This window comes from Castor canadensis, chromosome 11, assembly GCF_047511655.1.
Source record: "Castor canadensis chromosome 11, mCasCan1.hap1v2, whole genome shotgun sequence".
NCBI classification, from domain to species: domain Eukaryota; kingdom Metazoa; phylum Chordata; class Mammalia; order Rodentia; family Castoridae; genus Castor; species Castor canadensis.
This window is the reverse complement of record NC_133396.1, coordinates 22,776,638-22,800,796: the sequence shown is the minus strand read 5'-3', so window position 1 is coordinate 22,800,796 and position 24,159 is coordinate 22,776,638. Positions and strand designations below refer to the sequence as shown.

The 24,159-nt window shown below is 38.0% G+C and overlaps 1 protein-coding gene and 1 long non-coding RNA gene across 8 annotated transcripts in view; both read left to right on the top strand.

The window, feature by feature from the left end:
* Kansl1 (KAT8 regulatory NSL complex subunit 1) overlaps nt 1–24,159 on the top strand; it is a 163,597-nt gene that overhangs the window by 34,868 nt on the left and 104,570 nt on the right. For 6 of the 7 annotated variants that reach the window (XM_074045823.1, XM_074045822.1, XM_074045817.1 and 3 more), the window contains one exon: nt 7,625–8,993. In XM_074045823.1, the coding sequence (XP_073901924.1) occupies nt 7,708–8,993 (1,286 nt within the window). In that variant the 5' untranslated portion in view covers nt 7,625–7,707. Of the gene's footprint in view, nt 1–4,081; nt 5,596–7,624; nt 8,994–24,159 lie in introns of those variants that run through there. The other variant, XM_074045821.1, reaches the window with a different exon arrangement.
* LOC141413738 (uncharacterized) overlaps nt 9,003–24,159 on the top strand; it is a 28,553-nt gene continuing 13,396 nt past the window's right edge. The window contains exon 1 of the long non-coding RNA XR_012438574.1: nt 9,003–21,025. This is a non-coding gene — a long non-coding RNA (uncharacterized lncRNA). The remainder of the gene's footprint in view (nt 21,026–24,159) is intronic.

Here is a 24,159-nt window from a genome sequence, read left to right as displayed (position 1 = left end):
AAAGGCTTCCAGACAGAAGTAGAAGCATAGTCAAAGATAAGGAATTGAGTATCTGTGGGGGGTTTTGGGTCCATGCCACCCTGATGTACTTGCCTTATTTTAAAGTTTCATTGGACTCATTAAAAGACATTAGAGGCCAGGCACTGGTGGCTCACATCTGTAACCCTCCCTAGCTACCTAGGAGCCTGAGATTGAGGAGATCTTGGTTTGAGGCCAGTCTGGACAAATAGTTCTTGAGACCCCATTTCCAAAAAAATAAACCAGAGCAAAATGGTCTGGAGGTTCAAGCAGTAGGATGCTCATTTTGCAAGTGGGATGCTCTGGGTTCAAATACCAATTCCACCAAAAGGGGGCGTCGTGGGGGTGGAGGAAGGACATTAGAAACTCTTCTACAGTAGGGAAGTGAGATGATGATAAAGTAAAGCATGGTTTAGACTAAGCTCGTCAGGAAGCTGGTAGGATAATCTAGGGGTGAGCTGATGAGGACTGGGGCTGGACTGGCAGTAGTAGGAATGTAGAGGATATGTCTGTAAACTTGAAGAGTTTTATGAGAAATAAATGAAATGATTTCAGTGTAAAGAAGATGGAAGTTTTGAAGGAAAAGAACTTTCTCTGTGGGTATATGTGAATCATTACATTCCTGTTTACACCACATATTTGGCTCTAATAGATTTTAGCCCCTTCACATTTCTGGATTTAAGCTTTAAAAGGAGACTCCCTGTTCTATTGTGGTGACCACCTTAGTAGCAGTTTTCATTGCATTATTGCAATAGCTTTTTGTTTGGTCTTTAATGACTTTTTACTTTCTTGTAATATATCTTCCCCAACTAGTCTCTAAAGCACAACTCAGATAAGACATTCCCATTTGAAAAACTTAATGATATCTAGCTGTCTCAAGTCTGAGTAAATACTGACTGGCTATTCAAAGCTATATATAATGATCAGGCTTCAAACTGCCTTTTCATCTTTTAAACTGCTTCCTCTATTAAATACGCTTTATATTTCAAGAAGATTGTTCTTTATTAACTCTCAGAATGTCCTGTGTTCCGGAACTTGTCTTTTTATGCCCTTTCCCCTGTCTGGAAGGCCACATTGCTGTTCTCTTTTCCTAGTATTTCACATAATGAGATTTTAAATAATTTTCAAGACTCACCTGAAATTTTGGCACCTTCATGGTTGACACTTTCCTACCATTTTCCTAGTCCAGTTTTTTTTCACTTTTTCCTTTGTGGAGAGTAATGAGATAATGGTGAAGAAAAGTTTTGGATAAGCTGCATTTAGGACATACTTTTTTATGCCCACTGATTTTTGCTTCTATTTTCACTATAAGTGCAGTTGGTTATAATATTTGACTTACTGGCCAGCCAGATGACCTTAACCCTTCCCCTTGGGTCTTTGCAGCTTAACATTTTTGCAGGGTAGGTATTTCTAGATTCTTACGCACTGGAGTACTGACTTGGGAATTTACAAGGACTAAAGTGAGTTTTTCATTTGTAGGTGTAGAGTGAGTTCTTACTTGCAGTATTCAGAAGAGTCAGATATGTTGTGCTTTCTGGAAAGCATGTGTGTGTGTCTGTGTGTAACTAATCTTTGTTTCTAGTTAGAGGATTTTCATTGGAAGGTGTGATTTTTTTTTTTTGCTTTGTTAGTATGTGGGGTCATTTGATACATTTCTGGAGGCATTTTTGGTTGTCATGATTTTGCAGAAGCATACTCTTGGTTGGTATCTAGTGGGTGGAAACCAGAGATGATGCCAAACATCCTCTAATGCACAGTATTCCCCACTTATGACAAAAAAAATACTCAGCTCATGATATCAGTTTATGCTATGGTGAGAAACTCTGCCTTAAGGGTATATTTTTGCTTACCAATTATCCCTTGTGATAAGTAAAATTTTATCCTTAGATCTATATTATAATTTAGAATAACAAAATCATAACACAGGAAGGGACCCTATAGGTCACATATTTAAACTTTAATCTCAATTTATTTCTCTCAGAACAGTGTTTTGTATGATATTAAAAGATGTAATGGAAAAAGTGCTTATTAAGTAAGTTTGGTAAAGGCAAACATTTGAGTATTTAGAATGATGAAGTGCATTATGAATCTCCATTAGGGAAGTTTTTCCCAAGTGTGTTTGCTTGGTTGAATGCATTTTACTATTTCCTGTCCTTAAAATGCCTCCTTACAACTGAGAAATCATTAATTAGCTCAGTCTTCTATAACTAAAAGAACTTGATTATATGACCCTGTTCTTTTGTGGGTACACGCTTACCACACAATCTTAATTTATGTCAGTGATAGCAGGTACGGTAACGCCACCTGTTTTTATTTGTCAGATTGTATTTTATTAGGATATATTGGGCATGAATTCTTTTTTTTTTTTTTTTTTTTTTTTTTGGAGTGCTGGGAATTGAACCCAGGGCTGCCTCAAGCATGCTAGGCCAGGGCTCTACCACTGGGCCACCTTCGCCCTCTCCCCTTCCCTACTTTGGGCAGTACTGAGGTTTGAGCTCTGGACCTCGAACTTTTTAATCAGGTGCTATATCACTTGAGCTATGCCCTTAAGCCCTTTTAAATTCTTTATTTTAAGTATACAATATGACTGTTATCCCACCAGTATTGGAAATTTTAATCCCAGTTCTAAATCTACTGCCCAGGTTGTTATGAAGGTTAATTAGTTAATTACAGATTTTAATGCTTTGTATTCTTTGGAGAAAGGTGATTTATCATAAGCTGGTATGCCTTTTTTTTTTTTTTTTTTTTTGCAAAACTGCTTAAGTTTAACAGGTTTTCAATGTTTCAAATTGGTGAGTGAATCTTTTTGGGATTTTTTTTAGGTCAAGTGGGATTGAAGTAATTTTTATTTATTAACTTAACATATATGTATATGTTTTTGAGACAAGGTCTCTGTATAGCCCAGCTGGCCTTGAACTGCAGATCCTTCCAGAATCATTGTTTTAATCAACATTTTGCTCAGTATGTTATCTTTAAGAAAGTGAACTATGAAGTTTTGCTTATTTGGATTTTTGGCTCTTTAGGAATTTATTGGGGCTGGTGGAGTGGCTCAAGTGGTACGAGTGCCTACCTAACAAGTGTGAGGCCCTGAGTTCAAACTCCAGTGCTGCCAAAAAAAAGAATTTATTATTTTCTTTTTGTTTTCTTTTTCCCAAGTAATAAGTGGAAAAACAAGAGTCTTAACCACCTTTTGAAACAAATGAGGCTGTAGTATGTGTTATGTAACACTTATTTTTCACTTACTTAATGAAGCAAACACATACTTTTCATGTCAGTAAATACAGTTCTGCAGTGCTATTTTCTATCTTGCGTAGTATTCCATTGTATGAATAGCCTATAATTCAAATGATGTCATTTAGTTGGTTTCTTTCTTGTAAGCAACATCATGAAATAGTAAAATATAAGTAAATCTAGATGTAAAGAGAAGATAGTGAAAAACAGCAAAAAAGAAGTTCTAAATTCAGGTGGTGGTGTATGGCAATTGTAGGTAATAGTGCATATTAGGTGCCATTACCAGTGCTTTGGTGCATGCTTTTTTTCTGTGTGCATGAGCCCTCAGTACAATGATGTTTTAGAGAGTCATTTACTTTATATATTCCTGGACATTCGTACATCCATAAGAAAGTCTTACGGATATTTATTGTACATTAACTTTTTTTGTCTGCAGAGTATAATGATGATGCAAATATTAATGGTTATTTGTGCCAGGTAATAGGCTAAAGTGAGTGAAAATGTTTGATGTAATCATTGCAGCAGCCTTGTAAGGTAGGCTCTGTTACTTGTAGATGAGGAAACTGAGGGGCACGATAATTAAGTAATTTATAGGAGGGAGAGCCATAACGTGAACCTAGACCTGCTCACTTGTCCTGTGCTCCTCTTGCTTGTGAATAGCATTTCAAGTCAATAAAGGAGAAAGGTGGTATGGATTTAAATATATTTTTAACAGTATTGTTTCTTTGGTTTAGAAACCTTAAGATTCACGAGGTGAAAACAAGAATTTCTTTTCCCCTGAAGAAGTAGTTACATCTTCCCCTCCTTCTTATTTAGATGATTGTTTTAGTAATCTCTTTGCAGTTGCATATTCTGGAATACTGAAACCAAGAGGAAAATGTGAATAAGTAAACTTTTTAAAAAATTTCTTTTAAGTAAACTCTTGATTTTGAGACATAAATGATTGATGTCAAGTTTGTACACAATTTGAGAGGGCTATCTATGGTCAGGGAAGTTCTCTTAGAAATGAGATTTGAAACAACATAGTTTTCTTTAAGATTAAAGAATTGAATAGTTCTAAAATAACTTTGGAAAGTACACTACTTAAGCCCCTTCTGTGGCATGATGTTAATTGTGACCCTTTATTTGTGTTGGGTAAGCTGGGTTTTCCTATTTTGTATAGGTTGTCTTAACATCTCCATCCTTGCCTATGTCCCCAGAAGATGGTTATTTCCTGCCTTTGCTAAAGCCTACAGTTGTGCTTTTGGGCAGTAGGGATACAGCAACTCTTCTCATGTGTTGTTTTATTACCTGACACTTGTACAAAAGAGCAGGATATTGAATTGATGAGAAAGATCTGATAGTGATTTTTGTTTGTTTGTTTCTAGGAAAAATGCTTTGCATATTATAAATGATTTAAAAGTATTTTAAACAAAAAACTTCAAGTGTCAACTGGTGTACAATGCAGTTGTTTATACTATATTAGGAATTAATATTAAATGTAAAAACTCATAAATGCAGAAGGTAAACATAGACCATTTTATGTCACACAAGATGCCATATACTATAAAGTCCATGAAGATAAAACTTCATATTTTTTTGGTTGGTACTGGGGGTTGAACTTAGGGTTTCCTGCTTGCTAGGTAAATGCTCTACCTCTTGAACTCTACATCCAGCCCTTCACATCTTTTTAATATCTGACCTAATAGAAAACAACTAGGTTCTCATGTCTTTTTGATGTGTTCCGTAGACAGAAGTGTATTTAGAAAATCTGACCTTAGGCTGGAGGTGCAGGTCAGTGGTATGGCGCTCCTCTAGCAAGTGTCCAAGGTCCTGGGTTCAATCTCCAGCACTAAGGGGTGGTGGTGGGGTATTAAAAGAGAAAAAAGAAATCTGGCCTCCACAGACAGATAAATGGTTAGAAAAGCGAGGAATGTTTAATAGTCTTTTTCAGATGCTGTCTATATCCTTTAACATTGCTCCCAAATTCAACAAATAGTAACATTGGTCATTTGGTCATTTACTGGGTTAGAGCTTTCAGATGTTGAAACATAAGGTATAAGAAATGCATATTCATTAATAACACCACTAATCTGTTTAATTGGAAATGGCTTAAGTATTAATGTTCAAGCTCACGATGGTGGATACAGTTTTCAAAGTAGTTGAAAACTTAGGTTTTTATCATTGGCAACAAATATTGTCAGTGGTTTTCCTTAACATAACAGTTCACTTTGTTTATTTTCAAGAAAATGCTTGCTACCTACCCAGGTGTTTTTTTTAAGTCATGATCTGGCTACATAGTCCAGTCCAGGGTGGCTTCAAACTCTCAGTTCTCCTGCCTCATCTTACTGAGTGTTGGAATTACAGGTGTGTGCACTTTGTCCACCCCTAAATTTGAATAATCATAGTTTGTCATTCTGCCATATAAAAGCAGTATTCCATAAAGAAAGCCTCTAGATCTACTTCTATCTCAATTGTGCAGGAGCTCTTCCTAAGGCTTCATAAAGCAGCAGAGTGTTATATGCACACTTTACCTTTCAAGTAGTATTTTTTGTTTTGTTTTGTTTTGGCATTACTAGGGTTTGAACTCAGGGCCTCATACTTGCTAAGTCAGGTACTCTACATCTTGAGCCATTCCTCTATCCCTACTTTCTCTTTCAATACACAGAATATTAAACCAGGTACTCAAGGGTCAGGATTTAATAAAATCCATAATTGACGGTGGGTCACGCCTATAATCCTAGGTATTTGAAAGGATCAAGGTTCTAGGCCAACCCTGTGCAAATACTTTGAGAGACTCCACCTCCAAAATAACCAGAGCAAAATAAAGTGGATGTTGGCTCAAGCCGTAGAGCATCTGCTTTGTAAGCATAAAGTCCTGAGTTCAAAACCCAGTCCCATCAAACAAAAAACAACAACAAAAAAACCCCCGTGGTTTTTATTGCTTCAACAAGAACATGTTAAGTATAACTGATTTTTTTTTTAAACTGCATATGAGTGAAGAATACAATGGCTGTTTGGTAAAGTTTGGTGTTAACTGCTTTGATTTGTTGTAAAGTACCAGCAGTTTTGCTCATTGTTGTTTTTGTGCCCTCATTGAAAATGTCAACAGTTTAAAAGACAAATGTTTTAATTTTCCTGTGAAAACATGGACTTCCAGAATGGTCTTTAAGACCTCCAGAAGTTCTGAGGCCACACTTTTAACACTTTAAGGATAGCTGGATTAGTGCTTTATATGTTTCTCTTTGATCCCAGCCCAAATTCATCAAGGGGGATGCTAAAGAGGCAAATGATGGGTCTTTCTAGCTGGGTTAGAAAATAAAAATGATGTCACTTACCAAATAAGTGTTATAGGAAGAAGAAAGTGAGTTCTAAGTTTCAGGCAGCTTGAGGATTAGAAATAGGAATGTTGATTAGTGCAGTTCAGAAGAAGTTTTCTGGGGGTTAGTAAATTATTTAACAAGTGTTAAAATAGGACTGTTATTAAGGATAAATGCTCATTTAATTGAGCATTTTTACAAATTGAGGATTTTGGGCAGTGCCAGTGGTGGCCAGCAGGAAGAAGAGAACAGGATGACAATAGTGCCAAGGATGATGAGAAAGGAGAATTTCAAGAAAGCCAGCACTGCCTAATGCTTAGCATCTGTACAGACTTGACCAATGCATTGGATAATGAGATTACTGGTGATCCTGGCAGTTGGGTTGGAATCTAAATTATGGAAGAGTGAAGAGAGCACAGAGGCAGCAGGGAGTTTTTGGGGTAAAGGGAAAGAGACATGTTGGGCAATTAATTTGACTGAGGAGACTTCGGGAAATTCTTAGACTGAAAGGGAGAAGCCTCTAGAGCTTCTGATGATGAGCATTCTGATCTGAAGGAAAAAATAAAAAGATGAAACAAATTGGTATTAAAAGTATGATACAGTTAGCATTGTAGTGCATTTATATTTATAGAGGAGAGAGAAGCTGAAAACTGGGTTCCTGGCCAAAAATATGCATATATCTATGACATTTGACATGCAGGTTTTTTAGGTGCACAAGAAATTCCTTACTAATTTTTCCTATTAGGTGTTGAGTTTGATATATTTGCTATCTTCCTTTTAAATGCAGATAATTTAACAATCTGTGATTATTCAGAATGGAACTTCTATTTTGGCAGCTTTAAATCTGTGGTTAAACAAATGACAAGAAGGGTAAAATTCTTGCTGTACTGAAGAGATTGTGTTCCCTCATCCCCCCCCCAGATAAAAGACATTCCAGTTTCTAGAATAGTTCCACAGTTGTTTTCTTTCTGGAGACAGAGTTTGGTTAATAGCCTCAGGTAATGCTTGTATTAAAAACGTGTGTTGTTTTGAATGTGCTTATATTTCTAACTTCCTTTTTTTCTTTTTTCTTTTAGTTTGTTCTCAGGGGAGGCAGTAAGGGGCCGTGGAGCTGGCCTCAGCACCAGGAGAGGCTGGACTTCCTGTCTCTCTGTGCTGAATGGCTGCGATGGCGCCCGCTCTCACTGACGCAGCAGCTGAAGCACACCACATCCGGTTCAAACTGGCTCCCCCATCCTCCACCTTGTCCCCAGGCAGTGCCGAAAATAACGGCAACGCCAACATCCTTATTGCTGCCAACGGAACAAAAAGAAAAGCCATTGCTGCAGAGGATCCCAGTCTAGACTTCAGAAGTAATCCTACCAAGGAAGACTTGGGAAAGCTGCAGCCATTGGTGGCATCATATCTCTGCTCGGATGTAACACCTGTTCCCTCAAAGGAGTCTTTGAAATTACAAGGGGTCTTCAGCAAGCAGACAGTCCTTAAATCTCATTCTCTCTTATCTCAGTCCTATGAGCTCCGAGCTGAGCTGTTGGGGAGACAGCCAGTTTTGGAGTTTTCCTTAGAAAATCTTAGAACCATGAATACAAGTGGCCAGACAGCTCTGCCACAAGCGCCTGTAAATGGATTGGCTAAGAAATTGACTAAAAGTTCAACACATTCTGATCATGACAATTCCAGTTCCCTCAATGGGGGAAAACGGGGTCTCACTTCATCTGCTCTACAAGGAGGTGAAGTGGGATCTGACTCTGGGGACTTAAAGGGGGGTATGACCAATTGCACTCTTCCACATAGAAGCCTTGATGTAGAACATACAACTCTATATAGCAATAATAGCACTGCAAACAAATCTTCTGTCAATTCCATGGAACAGCTGGCACTTCAAGGAAGCAGTAGGTTATCACCTGGTACGGACTCCAGTACTAACTTGGGAGGTGTCAAATCAGAGGGCAAAAAGTCTCCCCTGTCTTCCATTCTTTTCAGTGCTTTAGATTCTGACACAAGGATAACAGCTTTACTGAGGCGGCAGGCTGATATTGAGATCCGTGCTCGCAGGCTACAGAAGCGCTTACAGGTTGTACAAGCCAAGCAGGTAGAGAGGCATTTACAACATCAGCTGGGTGGATTTTTGGAGAAGACTTTGAGCAAACTGCCAAACTTGGAATCCTTGAGGTCCCGGAGCCAGTTGATGCTGACCCGGAAGGCTGAAGCTGCCTTGAGAAGAGCTGCCAGTGAGACCACCACTTCAGAGGGACTTAGCAACTTCTTGAAAAGTGATTCAATTTCCGAAGAATTGGAGAGGTTTACAGCTAGTGGCATAGCCAACTTGAGGTGCAGTGAACAAGCATTTGATTCTGATGTCACTGACAGTAGTTCAGGAGGGGAATCTGATATTGAAGAGGAAGAACTGAGCAGAGCTGATCCTGAGCAGTGCCATGTACCCCTGTGAGTAGAACCCATAGTGACACATAATGTCATTTTTGAGAAATGTTGGGGCAAGGGAGAAAGATTTAGTGAATCCCCATTTTGGAAAGAATAAAATTCTTTGTATATTGGCAACTAGGTTCCATTTTTCTTTTTCCTAGTTTTTGGTACCTTGTGAAAAAATGAAAGATGTTTCTGCTGTAGTGTTGTGTTTCTGTAGGCTAAAAGTTGATGATTTCCTTTTGAAGTCTTACTAAGAAAAAACTGGAGGAAACCCTATTAGTAAATATTTCTTTTGAAACTATATGTGGGTCATTTTGTTAAGGTTAAAATGGTTTGACTTGAGATTTTGTTGTTTCTAATAAGTAAGGACAAGTGTTTAGTTGACTTAGTTAAATTGGTTGGGATTTATAGTTGCTTTTAATTGAACTTTATCAGAGAGCATACTTGGTCTTTAATTTTAACACTTGAGATTTTTTTTTTATTGTTGGAAAACCAGACTTATTTTCCTCTCTTCTCAAACTACAACAGTCGACCCAGAAGACATCTGTGATCTTGAAAGGTGTAGGAATTTCTCCATACCAGCAAGCTATCAATCATTTCTATTGGACCTGGAGATAGTGCCAGATCCTGTGGGTTCAGGACTCAGTCCTCAAGACTACCCCCCAGCCCAAGTCCCTTCAGATACCAGTTGTAAGACCCTTGTGGTTTATCAGTGCTTCTGAGTTTCTCACTGGCTATAAATTCTTTTCATAACACCCTCCTTGGATTCAGTTAATTTGAATAGCTCACAGTACTCAAATACTATCTTAATGTTTGCCTTTTTAAGTAAATACTACTACAAAGGATATAGGGGAGGACATGCATTGGGTGAGATATGGGGAAAAGAGAGTGGAGCTTCCATATCCTCTCTGAATGTCTGAATGTGCCATCTTTTAGGAGCCTCTTTGTGTTCCGCTATCCAGAAGCTCGCTGAACCATCCCCCCCCCTCTTTTTTTGCGTGGTGCTGGGGTTTGAACTCATCGTAACGCTTGCTAGGCAGGTGTTCTACCACTTGAGCTACTCCATCAGCCTTGTTTTGTTGCGCTGGTTTTTTTTTAAGATATGGCCTTAAAAACTATTTGCCTGGCTTTGCTTCAAACCTTGATCCTTCTGATAATTGCCTCCCAAGTAGTCAGAATTAAGGCGTGAGCCACTGGCACCCATCTCCTTTTGGATTTTTATGAAAGTCTGATTACATAGGCATAATTAATTACATCATTTGCCACTGGTGATAACTTATCCTGCAATCCCTCTTCCCACCGTGGAGGTTGAGGGATGGAATTGAAAGTTCCAGCTCTTTAAAACCTTGGTCCTTCTGATACCTAGCCCTTATCTTGATGCTACCGAGGGGCTGCAAGCCATCAGTTCAACTTATTAGCAAAGAAAAAGATCCTAAAACTTTGGAGATCCCAAGGATTTTGGGCATTGTATGCCAGGAGACAGACCAGTGTGTATTTCACTTAATGTTGTAAGGACTAAGAATTAGAAATGCTTCAGAATATTTTATTTGATGTCTTTAAACAATCCATTTTCATAACTTGATTTTCTTACTAAAAGATCCCATTTTTATCAGATTTTTCTGAGGCAGGGTCTCGCTATGTTGGGTAGGCTGGTCTCAAATTCACAAATTCATGCCTCAGCCTCTTGGAGTACTGGGATTACAGGCATGTGCCAACCGTCTGGTTATATTTCACAAAGTTAATATATTAACATATTTAGGATAAACTTTTGCTGTTTTTTGCAAATCTGTTGATTTTACAAAATTCTACATAATCTCGTTAATGGGTGACATGACAAATTGGCATAATCTTGATCATCTCTCCCCAGTCCTGCATTTGTGTACTTAAATAAAGAAGTATATTAAAGATAAATCTTGTAAGTGTTGGGCCTGTGAAAGTGGGAGCATGAGAAGTTGGGAAAGAAGGTCAGGATAATTGAAAGTCAATACTTTTCCTTTCTTTTGGTAGTCTGCATTACTAGAGAAGGCTGAAATGTATAGATATTTTGGAAAAATAATTTTTCCTCACCAGTGTTAAACAGGTAGCTAATACTTTCACTAGAGAGTTTGCTTGTTGAGACAGCTATGCTTTTAAGCAGTAAATTAACTTGGTTTCTCAAGTTTGTTTATATTATTCACATGAATAATATTGTGTGTCCGAAAGGAAATTTTGTTTTATGTTTCTGTTTTGAGGGAGCAAATCCATGTAATTTTGGGGAATTTCTGCCTTGTTGTATAATTCTAGTTCAGTTATCATTTGTTGGTGTCCTGTACTTAAAAGAGTTTATGTCTGTGTTCAGACTTAAAGCGGATGTTTCAGAGGCTTGCTAGTTCTTTAACTTAGCTATCTTTAACTAGATTAGTATCTTAAATCAATTTATGAATATTTGTGTCATCATCCTCACTGACTTTGCTGCCTAATTCACTGCTTTAAAAATATCTTGGTGAGCATTAAACATTTTGTTTTTAAAGGTACAACACAGTACTTTTGAAATACTGTAAATTGCATGTGTTTTATATTTTCAACAAAAACATCTAAATCTACATGCTTTCTGTGTTCAGAATACATTACATTGAAAACTTTTCTTAGCTGGGTGTGGTGGGTCATACCTGTAGTCCCAGATACTGGTTGGCAGAGATTAGGAGGATCTTGTTTGGAGGGCAACTGGGGCAAAAAGTGAGATCCCATCTCAACCAGTAAAGCTGGGCATTATTGTCAGTGCCTGTCTTCTCAGGTACATTGGAGGCTTAAATAGGAGAATCTAGGTAGGTCCAGGCTAGCTTCCAAAATCGGTCACCCTATTAATACCAAAAATAACTAAAGCAGAAAGGGCTGGAGGCATGGCTCAAGTGGAAGAATGCTTACCTAGTAAGTATGCCCTGTGTGTCTTATCTGTTGTTGTTCTATAGTCCCATCTCTTCCCCTCTCCCCCTTGAAAAAAATTTCTAAGGTTTTGTAATGTTGCATGTAGGTGTTTTAATCCAGTTCAGTCAAAACACTTGAGAAGAGCTGGGGATATAGGTCAGTGGTAGAACACTTGCCTAGTATGTTCAAGGCCCCAGATTAAATTCCCAGAACAGTCCACCCCTCCCCTTAAAAAAAAGTTACTCAAAATACCCAAAAAGAGAATTTATTTCATAGGATGATCTACTGACTTGGAAAAAACCTCTGAATCCATTCACTCTCATATAATGGTGTATTGATTGAAAGCATGTGAATTGTGGACAGATAAGGGATCATTGTGAGAAAACATTTTGGTATCATTTGAATCCTCTTCAATGAAATAATTCTTTAAAAAGTTGAATCTCCATGCCTTATATCACATAAAATAAGCAAAATTTGGGCACTGAAAGTACTGTCATGTAAATAATTCTTTCTGTACTGTATTTAAATTAAAACCACCAATAAAACATGATTACTTTGCAAGTTCTTCCCAAGCAAGATTACCAGTTAACCAGACTTTTAAGACTGGTATTTATTTAGCCAGTTGTTTGTTGGCCTCAGTATTTTAAAGGTTTTTGACAGTTGGTCAGATGCTGAGAGTGGAGGCATTGATTATTAGAAAAGAAGAGAAAGGAAGTTGCTCTGTGGATGCTTGGAAATCTTTTCTGTGTGATCTGATAGTTCCTCCCAGATCCCATAGCCACATTAAAATTGTTGGGTTCTAGAATGAGAAGTTAACTAACTCCTTGACCTGGCTGGCGAATCCCCACCCCCATGTGCACCCGGCTGCAGCAGCTTGTCTATATTTTACTCCTTTGCTAGAGGTACGGTGGGCTACATGTAGTCTAGGCAACCATGATGAAAATATTTTGTATAGGAAGACAGTGAGTTGTTTTCAAAAAACTTTGCTCATGTTGGACATCTGGGCATTGGTGGCTCACATTTGTAATCCTAGCTACTTGGGAAGCTGTAACTGGGAGGATCATGTGAGCAAAATGGGACTGGAGGTGTGATTGAAGCAGTCATTTAAATTTCAAGTAGATGGTTCTGTGACGACTACAGGCTCTTCACCAGGAATTCAGGGCCTTCCACTTGTGAGGTGGGCCCTACCACTTCAGCCACATCTCTAGCTCTTTCCTTTTGTTTTGGTTAAGGTTTTTTTGGTTAACTGATTTTATGCTTGGTTTAATTAAGAGTTTGATGCTTTTTGTTTTCAACTTTTTTGGGGAAATTTTCCCCAAATTAATTTTATATATCTCGTGTTACGTATCTATGGACATACAACTGATTAGAAAATTTTTCACTATCTTGGGTTTCTTATGACTTCTGTCATTATTACTGACATCACTGTGAAAGGTGTAGGAACTTAAACATCATCTTGATGATAGGACTGAGAAAGAAGTGGCATGTTTTAATAAATAGCTTAATGTTTATCTTTTTTTTTTTTTCTTTAAATGAGACTGGGATTTGAAGTCAAGGCTTTGAGCTTGCTAGGTGGGTGCTCAACCACTTGAGCCATGTGTCTAGCTCTTTCTGATCTGCTCATTCTAAGATAGGGACTTGCTTTTTCACCCAGGCTGACCTGGACCGCTATTCTATTTTACACTTCCTGCTATAGCTTGGACAACAGATACATACCACTGTCCCCAGCTATTGTTTGAGATTGGGTCTTGCAAACTGTTTGCCCAGGCTAGCCTCCAATCATGATCCTTCTGATCTCAGCCTCCTAAGTAGCTAGGATTACAGATGTGAGCCACTGGTACCCAGCTTTGTTTTTTTCACTTTTGAGACAGTCTCACTGAATCCAGATCAGCCAGGAACTCGTGATCCTTCTGCGTCAGTCTCCTGAGTGCTGGAATTACATTACGGCCATGTGTTACCCTCCAGGGGTTTACTTTTAAGTTTTCTGTATTCCTTTTGCTTTTTCCCTGTGAAAGCCATCCCCACCCCCCATTTTCATTATGAATTCCTGGACTCATTCCTCATTTCCCTTAATTTGTTTTTTATTTTCTGTAAACTTCCACAGTAAGTACTAGCCAATAAAGTAATTTTTCCACATAGTAAATTTTTTCTTTTTTCTTTTCTTCTTCTTTTTTTGTTTTTGGAGACAGTGTCTCATTGCAATGCCCAGCTGATCTGGAACTCAATATGTAGCCCAGGGTGGGTTTCAATTTGCTTTCCCTCCTGTCTCAGCCTCCTTAGTGCTGGAATTACAGGTTTATACCAACATGTCTGCCTGATACTCTCTTTAAATGTGCTCTTAGATTAGCAGTATTATGGGTACCTGAACCACATTATGTAAGCATCAGTCCCCTGAAGTTTTTGCTGTTTTCTTTATTCTCTGAACTGTTCCTTTTGGCTTATCTTTAAGGTTGATATAACAATAATCCCATAAAGTATTTCATTGTGACTACTGAAATAATGTTGATGATGTTTTTATTATGTGGTGCCTTCTTTATAAGGACCTCTGGGGGAAGGATATACAACCAAGAATAACTGTACAGGGTAGGGGAAAAAAGAATAATTGTACTTCATTTCTAAGCTTTTAGTCAGTTTATAGTATCTGGATGCTGTAATTTATGTTCACTAGGTTTTTGTTTTTCTGTTGGGTATTTGGAAGTTTGGAGACAAGTTTATAGAGTTTTTTTTGTTTTGTGTTTTGGGTACCTTTTAAAAAGTCATTCCTGCATTCATTTTGTTTCCTTATTCTTGTTTTATTTTCAGGCTTAATTTATGCTAACCTGTATTTCACTTGTCTAATACCTCATGAAGTCTGTTCCAAATCAGGGTTGGCTAAAAGTAAACTAGCACTTATTTGAATTTTGATTGCACTGACTTTCCATCTCTGGGAGAGCTTTACCCTTTTGGAGTTAGTGAAGACCTCATAGTAGGTTTGGTTTATTTTTCATGGACCATTGACAAGATTATTGTGTTTCTTGGTGCATGGGATGCAAAGCGGGAATAATTGCATTGTTTTCTTAATATTTACTACCTGAGATGATACATAAGTAGTATAACTTAATCCTAGTGCTTGTGGCATTCTAGAAGGCAGCCATGCTCACCACTGTACTACCAATACCAGCTGCACAGTTTATAGGATTCTGAAAGAAGTTAGGCAACAGGAATTTGGGAGGTTGCCTATTTGTTGAAATGTAGTTTTGCTCCACATGTTTTCCACAACTTTGTTGAATGATTTTCATTTTCTGTAGTTTCATTCTCTATAGTGTTAGGGTAGTCATATGATACATTCTCTCTGTCTCTTTTTTTTCCTTTCAGTATTGGGGATTGAATTCAAGATTTCACTCAAGCTTTGTAGACAAATGCTCTACTACTTCAGCCATACCCCAGTGTGATCAGTACTTATGTAGTTTGCTTGGGCTGACCTTGAACAACAATCTTAGCCTCCCAAATGGCTAGGATTACAGGTGTGAGTCACCGATGCCTGGCTGGATGATGATTATTTTACTGTGCTGGTTGGAGGCACATTGTGGCATTTTTTTTTTTTTTAAAGACCCCTCTTAGTGTGTGGAAAGTGTCCATCCACTTAGCCTCTTATAGCAAGTCATGTGAAAAGATAATGGTGGTTTTATCCTTTAGCAGGGATAGAGTGAAATAATTGGTTATTGGTTATTACAAGTAGAAATGGCAAGCATTTGGGATGGATTGGGTTCTGTGAATCAGTTAGGGAACTGAGAGAGATAAGATAGACTGACAGATTATCAGATTTTTGGCTGGGGATAGAATTGGTTGAGATGAAGAAGGGGCAGATGGGAAATTATTGAGTATAATAGACATTCATTATTTTTCATTAAACATTTTCCTCTTAGTGGTTTTAACAAGAGGTTCCAGTATCCTTTGCAGAGCATCCTGTTATGTTTGTCAACATAATAAAGGCTGAGATCAGGAGGATCACAGTTCTAGGCCAGCCTGGGTAAATAGTTTAAAAGATCCCCATCTCCAAAAATAACCAGAGCAAAATGGACTGAGGTATGGCTTAAGTGGGAGAGCACCTGCTTTGCACACATGAAGCCCTGAGTTCAAACTCTAGTTCCACCAAAAAGAAAAGGAAAGGAAAAAAAAAAAAAAAGGGAAAGCTTGGGGCAGTATTCTGTTACAAATGAGTAGTACTTTAGTTTCCACATCCTTACCTTTCCCTAAACATGGACCAAAATGGATTAGATTTTTTTACAGCCTTGGCAGAAATTCATGCCTAAGGTCATGTCCTTTTATGCCTATCAGTGTGTACTGTCTTTTCCCCTCATTTTGCATTGTGTATCTGGGAAAATTATGTTCATATTCAATGTAAGAAAGCCCAGAATAGTTATGTAGGTTTTTTTCCCCCACCAAGATGGTATACAAAGTTGCTTTGAAATTAACGAGTCTGATGAAAGTATCTGAATAGTGTTTCAGTTTAGAATACATAGGACCCTTAGTAATCAAATGCTCTGTATCAATGGATTTAACCACTCAAGGATTGAGAATACAGGGTGGGGGTGGGGGAATCACATCTGTAGAGAACATGTGCAGACATTTTATCTTGTCATAATTCCCTAAGCAATATTGTGTACATACCATTTACATTGAGTTAAAAATTCTTATCTAGGGATGATTTAAAGTGTATTAGTTATGTGCAAATAATACACTTAAATAAGGGCACTTATTTAAAGTAACTAAAACATTACTTTTAAATTGTAACTGGGTAGCTCTGACAAGTCAGTAGGATTGTAGTACTTATGTAGGTTATATTGAGAATGTAGGTAAGAGGTTTTGTGGAGAAAATTAATTTTGGTGGGAAGGAGATGAGGAGAATGGCTGTAGGGAGAGGTATTATAGTCCATTTTCAATCATTTTCTTGCCGGTTGTTTTACTTTTGGCTAAAGGGTGTATGCCAGGGAGATTGGATGATGCCCTATGTGTGTAGTGATCATTTCCTTGCTCTCCCTTTAATCCCGGTTTCTTGTTTGCTCTTTAGGAATTTGAGAGGTGCATCCTAGTAAGATTAAAAACTGAGGGAAGTCAGGTTCGATGATGCCTGCCTGTAATTTCAGCATTCAGGAGGCTGATTAAGAGTTCTAGGCCAGCTTGGGCCACGTAGCAAGACTTGTCTCAAAAACCAAAAATAAAAGCCATGTACATAAAACTGAGGGGGCTGAGCTTAGTACCTTTGAGACTAAATTATTCTGAAACCTGGGAGACTGCAGAGCCCTAGGAGTATTTTGACTAACCTGATTTGGTTGAGCTGGGAAACGACGTTTCAGGATTTTTTTTTTTCTTTTGAGGTACGGAGGTTTGAACTTAGAGCCTTATACTATACCACTTCAGCTATGCCTCCAGCAGGAAATGACATTTTAAAACAACTTGTATCAGACAACAGAGTTAAGATGTATTGTTAGGAAATAATCATGGTCTACATTTGTTGAACTGTGGGGGAGGTACAGTGTTTTTGAGCTTTTCATACATTTATTAATGTAATCTTCAGTACTGCAATGAGGTAGATATTTTTACCTTAATTTTATAGACTTTGAGGAAAATTTTTAAGTAAGGTAACTTGTTTAAAGTCACATAGCTAAAAAGAGATCAATGTATTGCTTTAGGCTGTTTACCCACAGCCTCGGTTTAAACATTAGCTACATTCATGGAAACAGAATCAGTTTGTCCTTTAGAGTTGATGAAAGGAAATCTGTCAAACATGTATAAAATGAAGCATTTAACTTTATATTCAAGAGAATAATTAATTTGGTAGCGTTTTGAGAAAAGATATAATGGTCTTTTAACCAAGTATGGTTCTGGGGGTGAGGGCATTTTACAGACCACATAGCATCCTCCTGTATGTTGCTTGCTTGGCAGGCCCTCTACCAGTTGAGTCACATCCTCAGCCCTTTTATATTTTTAGTGTTTTGAAGGAAAAAAAAAAAAAAAAAGGTGAGACTCACATTTTTGTACTGGCCGGACTCAGAATGAGATCCTCCTTCCTATATCTTGCATAGGTAGGATCACAGGTGCCTACCACCAGGAGGAGCTTATTGATTGAGATGGTCTCACTGACTAGCTTTTCCCTGACTCAACTGGAATTGCAGTTTTCCCAGCCTCTGTCTTCCAAGTAGCTGGGATTATAGCGGTAAGGCACTGTGCCCAGCCTACATTTTTTTTTTCTTTTGGCAGTACTGGGCTTAAACTCAAGAGCTCTGTGCTTGCAAGGCAGACACTCTACCACTTGAGCCCTGCCTCCAGCCTTAGCCCTACATTTGGTATCTCAGTCTTCAAAAACACTCCTGATGGTGAGACTGTACATACTTTAAATAATTTGCTTGAGAGCAAGGTGAAGACAGAAGTTAGCTTTTTGTTTTGTTTGGAGCACGAGGCTTTGAACTCAGGGCCTCCAGCCACTCTGTCAGCTCTGGTTTTTTGTGTGGGTGTGGGTGTTGGGTATTTTCAAGATAGGTTCTCTCAAACTATTTGCCCCAGCTGGCTTTGGGCTGTGATCCTCCTGATCTCTGCCTTCTGAGTAGCTAGAATTACAGGGTGAGCCATTGCTGCCCGGCAGAACTTAATTCTTTCTTACTGCTCTTTCTACTGTTAGTCTCTTGGAACTGATTGGGTGAGGGCAGAAAGATTTTGTTTTGAGAAACAGGACGACCTGAAGGTACGTTAACTGCTGTTGCAGCAGCTCCTTTAGAAAGCTGACAGCACAATACACATGGATGTGGTATTGACTGACATGATAGGAAGGTTAAATAGTTTTCATCTACTATAATAAATAATCCAGAGAAATGAAGTGACTTATTACCTAAAAATTTCCCATCAGATATCAAATTAAATGTTTTGGGCATTCTAAAGGGATAATTTATACCTTTGAATGGAAAAACCATCTTATTTCTCCAGTTTATTTTTTAAAATAAAATACTTTATGTTCTTTTTCCTTTATTTTTCCCCTTGTGCTTACAGGTGATAAATGAACTGTAAGCATATACCTAGTGTTTATTAAAGTGTTTTCAAGAAAGCTCTTTTTGATAAATCTAGTTTCTAGAAAAACTTGAAAAGTGTAGTTGAAAAATAACCTGATTATTTTTCATATATGTGGCTTGAATTTGTGTCATTTCAGTGCTTGAGTGTTTTTCATATATGTAGCTTGAACTTGTGACGTTTCAGTGCTTGAGTGGGTTTATGTAACATTTGATACCTTATTTTTTGTTGATTTATTCAGCAAGCATCAAAAAACCTGAAGGATAGTAGATGTTATTATTTTTCTTACCCTTTGTGAGATTAATACTAAAGAGCATTATAGTAGAAAAACTTCTGGACTACTGTTGAGAATTGTTTGTTTTGTCTTTTTAGTCTTGAGCTTTTTTGGAATTATACCTTTTTCAGAAATGTACGTGCTTTGTAATTATGGGACCAGGCCAGGATGGAAAAAGCTATTGTCACTGTTAAGTATATCCTATACTAAGCTAAATAGTCAGGTGAACCATTATATCTAATGTTGCATGCACATCCATTAGGAGTTCTCAGGCTGTGTGTCCAAACAGTAAGACAGTGGCAGAGCTCATCAGCCTGCTTAGTTATTTCTTTCGTGGCAACCTGGAGTAGCCAGTGTGTGTGCTTATAGTAACTTTTATTTATTTATTTATTTTGGCTGTATTGGGGGTTGTAATCAGGGTGTTGTGCTTGCTAAGGCAGGCTTTCTATCATTTGAGCCACACCCTAGCCCTTTTTTCTTTGGTTATTTTTGAGATAGGGTCTCACTTTATGTCCCCCTGGACCACCATTCTCCTATTTGTGCTTCCTGCTTTCCTGGGAAATATACCCACAGCACCACACCCAGCCAATTATTGTGATGAGGTCCCTGATCAAGTCTCCTAACTTTTGCCTGGGATCTTCTAGAACTACATTCTTCCCCATTTCCTTCTCCCAAGTAGCCTGAATCACTGTGCCCAGTTTAATTATTTTTTTTTTTGTGTGTGTGTGTGTGTTCCATGTTAAGCAATGAAAGAAATCTGAGAGTAAGGTTATGATGTTTTGTGCCTAGGATTGAGTCCAGGGCCTTGGGTGTGCTAGGCATGCGATCTTACTATTTAGCTACATCCTTAGCCCCAGCTTATGCTGTTTTGAAATGACCTAAAGAGAGGTGAAGTGAGAGAATAACAAGGCCTTAATCAAATGGTTATCCTTTTCACTTAATAAAGTTAGAGTGTTTTGCTTTGGAAATAAATCTCTATAATGAAAACAGTCACTTATCTTTCCCTCTTCCAAAAAGCAAAACAATTAAGAAATTTCTTACCGGAAACAAAAAGTAAAGTTTTATTTTCTAGAAATAGTTGATTAAAAACTGTGGAAGAACATCAGGCACAAAGCCTTTGGATTTGATTCTTCCGGACCGCAAAACAAGAAACAAAAGCTTTGACAGAATAAATAAGTTACCTGATGCCAGTTGACCCCTCAGTTTCAAAGACAGAATTTTAGTTACTGTTTTTTAGATGATAAAGTTAGCATAGTTGAATCCTTTGTTGATTCATTTACTTTCATTACAAATTTTACCTTGAGAATGAAAATATCTGGGGTCTTTATCTTGATTGAGCTTTTTTTGTAAGAACTTCCTTTGGATCTTCAGAGTTTCAGCAACCCCTGTTTTCTCTCGATTTCCAACTGGATGAAAATGCTTTTCTTCTTAAACTGGCACTCTTCCAGCAGATTTTTCAAGCAAATATTCTTTGGGCACATCCTGTGCATAGTGAATTTTGCAAGATTCTTATTCAGAATGCTGGAGGACAAGCCAGTTTTTCTTTGTGTAAGATGAAAACAGAATGAAGCTTGCTTAAGACTCACTTTGCTTTTACCAATCTGTATATGAAATTGATCTCTTATGTAAATACATTCAAACATTCACAGAAGTAATTGGACTGAAAGTTTAAGTGGAAAGGCTAATTTTGTTTTTGCAGGAAGTTTGCTTAGTGAAGTGATTGTTCTCACAATTAAGACTTCTTAAGAATTTGTTCCAAATGATAACTCGACAGTAAGCAAGGCCCAGGTCCCAGAACTGACAGGTATGAAGTGACTGAGAAATTTCCAAGGTAAGTGCACATTTGAGACATTGGTATGAGATGTATGTATATGGCTTTTATTAGGTATGAGAGGTCCTTTCCATTAATGTCTGAAGCAGTGTTAGGTTATATTACTTCTATGATTTGGTCTAAATAGTGTGATGATATAGATAAGGCAGATGTCCCTGATGTCATACATGAATGATAAACTTGGTTGATAAACTTACGGGAGGGTAACGTGCAGAACTGCTCTTGGGTATTTCTTAGCAGGCCAGCCTTCAAGAAGCTATGGCTTCCTTTAGTAGAAAGTCCTTCAGTAGTGATCAGAGCAGTTAACCTTATTTGATGATACTTTGAATAGAAATTAAGATGTGTCTTCTTTGAGGGTTGTGAATGTCCCTGAAGCAATCCAGAAAGCGAGTTCCAGAATTCTTTAAGCAAAGAATAATAAATATAGCAACTATCAAGGTGCTCTAATTACTTAGACTAGCTTTTCAGCAAGGAAACACTTCTGGTGATTAAATAAAGAATGATGAAAACACTTAAGAATTTAGAGCTTAGTTCTTGTCTCCAAGGAGTAATTATGTGACTTGGTTCCTCCCCCCCCCCCCAACATGCAAGTAGAAAAGGAAGCATTAGAGTTAGGCATTATATGCTTAGAACTAGATACATGGTACAAACATTAAATGATGAGTGAAATCTTAGGAGAAGGAGTGATTAGTTTGGGTTAAGGTGATGAGAAGGCCCTAGAAGAGACAGGATTTTTTTATTTTTATTTTTTATTTTTTTTTGTTTGTTTCTTTTACTCATATGTGCATACAATGTTTGGGTCATTTCTCCCTTCTTCCTCCCACCCCTCTCTATCCCTCTGCCTCCCCCCCCACCCCCTTGCTACCAAGCAGAAACTGTTTTGCCCTTATTTTTAATTTTGTTGAAGAGAGAGTATAAGCATTAATAAGGAGGACCAAGGGTTTTTGCTAGTTGAAATAAGGATAGCTATACAGGGAGTTTACTCACATTGCTTTTCTGTACATATGTGTTACATTCTAAATTAATTCTTCTCAAACTAACCTTTTCTCTAGTTCCTAGTCCCGTTCTCCTACTGGCCTGTGTCGCTTTAAGGTTTCTGCATTAATTTCTCTGCATTGAGGGCAACAAATGCTATCCAGTTTTTCGGGTGTCTTAACCTATCCTCATACCTCCCTTGTGTGCTCTCCCTTTATCATGTGATCAAAGTCCAGTCCCCTTGTTGTGTTTACCCTTGATCTAATGCCCGCATATGAGGGAGAACATACGATTTTTGGTCTTCCGGGCCTGGCTAACCTCGCAGAGAATGATGTTCTCCAGTTCCATCCATTTACTTGCGAATGATAAGATTTCATTCTTCATGACTGAGTAAAATTCCAATGTATAAATACCACATTTTCTTAATCCATTTGTCAGTATTGGGGCATCTTGGCTGTTTCCATAACTTGGCTATTGTGAATAGTGCCGCAATAAACATGGGTGTGCAGGTGCCTCTGGAATAACCTGAGTCACATTCTTTTGGGTATATCCCTAAGAGTGGTATTGCTGGATCATATGGTAGATCAATGTTTAGCTTTTTAAGTAGCCTCCAAATTTTTTTCCAGAGTGGTTGTACTAGTTTACATTTCCACCAGCAGTGTAAGAGGGTTCCTTTTTCCCCACATCCTCGCGAACACCTGTTGGTGGTGGTGTTGCTAATGATGGCTGTTCTAATAGGGGTGAGGTGGAATCTTAGTGTGGGTTTAATTTGCATTTCCTTTATTGCTAGAGTTGGTGAGCATTTTTTCATGTATTTTTTGGCCATTTGAATTTCTTCTTTTGAGAAAGTTCTGTTTAGTTCACTTGCCCATTTCTTTATTGGTTCATTAATTTTGAGAGAATTTAGTTTTTTAAGTTCCCTATATGTTCTGGTTATCAGTCCTTTGTCTGATGTGTAGCTGGCAGACATTTTCTCCCACTCTGGGTGGTCTCTTCAGTTTAGAGACCATTTCTTTTGTTGAGCAGAAGCTTTTTAGTTTTATGAAGTCCCATTTATCTATGCTATCTCTTAGTTGCTGTGCTGCTGGGGTTCCATTGAGAAAGTTCTTGCCTATACCTATTAATTCCAGAGTATTTCCTACTCTTTCCTTTACCAACTTTAGAGTTTGGGGTCTGATATTAAGATCCTTGATCCATTTTGAGTTAATACTGGTATAGGGTGATAAACATGGATCTAGTTTCAGTTTTTTTGCAGACTGCTAACCAGTTTTCCCGGCAGTTTTTGTTGAAGAGGCTGTCTTCTCCATCGTATATTTTTAGCGCCTTTTGTCAAAGAACAGTTGGTTATAGTTGTGTGGCTTCCGGGTCCTCTATTCTGTTCCACTGGTCTTCCTGTCTTTTTTTTTATTACTATTGCTTTGTAATATAGTTTGAAGTCAGGTATTGTGATACCTCCAGCATTGATCTTTTTACTGAATATTGCCTTGGCTATTCGTGGAGGAGACAGAATTTTAAGTTTGTTTTTCTTGTGCATCCTGGGGATCAAATCTGAGGCTGGGATTGTAGGCTTCTGCTTACCTCTGACTTGAGGATTTTTGCCATAACCAAGTATCGAGTTTTATCAGTGCCTTTTCTGTATCTGTGAAGTTAGCAAATGCTAGGCAAACACTACCACTGAGCTACCTCTCTAGCCCTAAATTTGAGCCAGAGATGACACTTAGGCTTCCAGTGTGAAAGAAGCTGTTTGAAGTTGAGGATGAGGAAGCTTAGAGGATGTTATTTTGGGTATCAGTGAGGAGAGCTATCTGCAAAAGAGAAAAGGTTCAAGGAAGTGGGGAATGAGCTTGGAAGGGTAAGTTGGTGTTCCATTGTTTTTGAATGCCAGGGTACTGTATTTGGAATTTTAAGGATAAGAAGGAATTGTTTAAGTGTTAATGGTGTGGTTCACTTTTTCATAAGAATCAGTTGAAACTGTTGTAGGGGAATAGATTTGTTCTCAGTGGTTTTAGAGTAGTGCAAGGCTAAAAGCAGGGAGACTGATGTGGTAGTCTAGCTGCAAATAAAAGTCATTCTATATCCAGGGCAGTGGATATAGAATGGAAAATATGGTCAAGAGAGATAATTATAGAGCTGACATCCCCCTCCCCCAGTACTGGGGT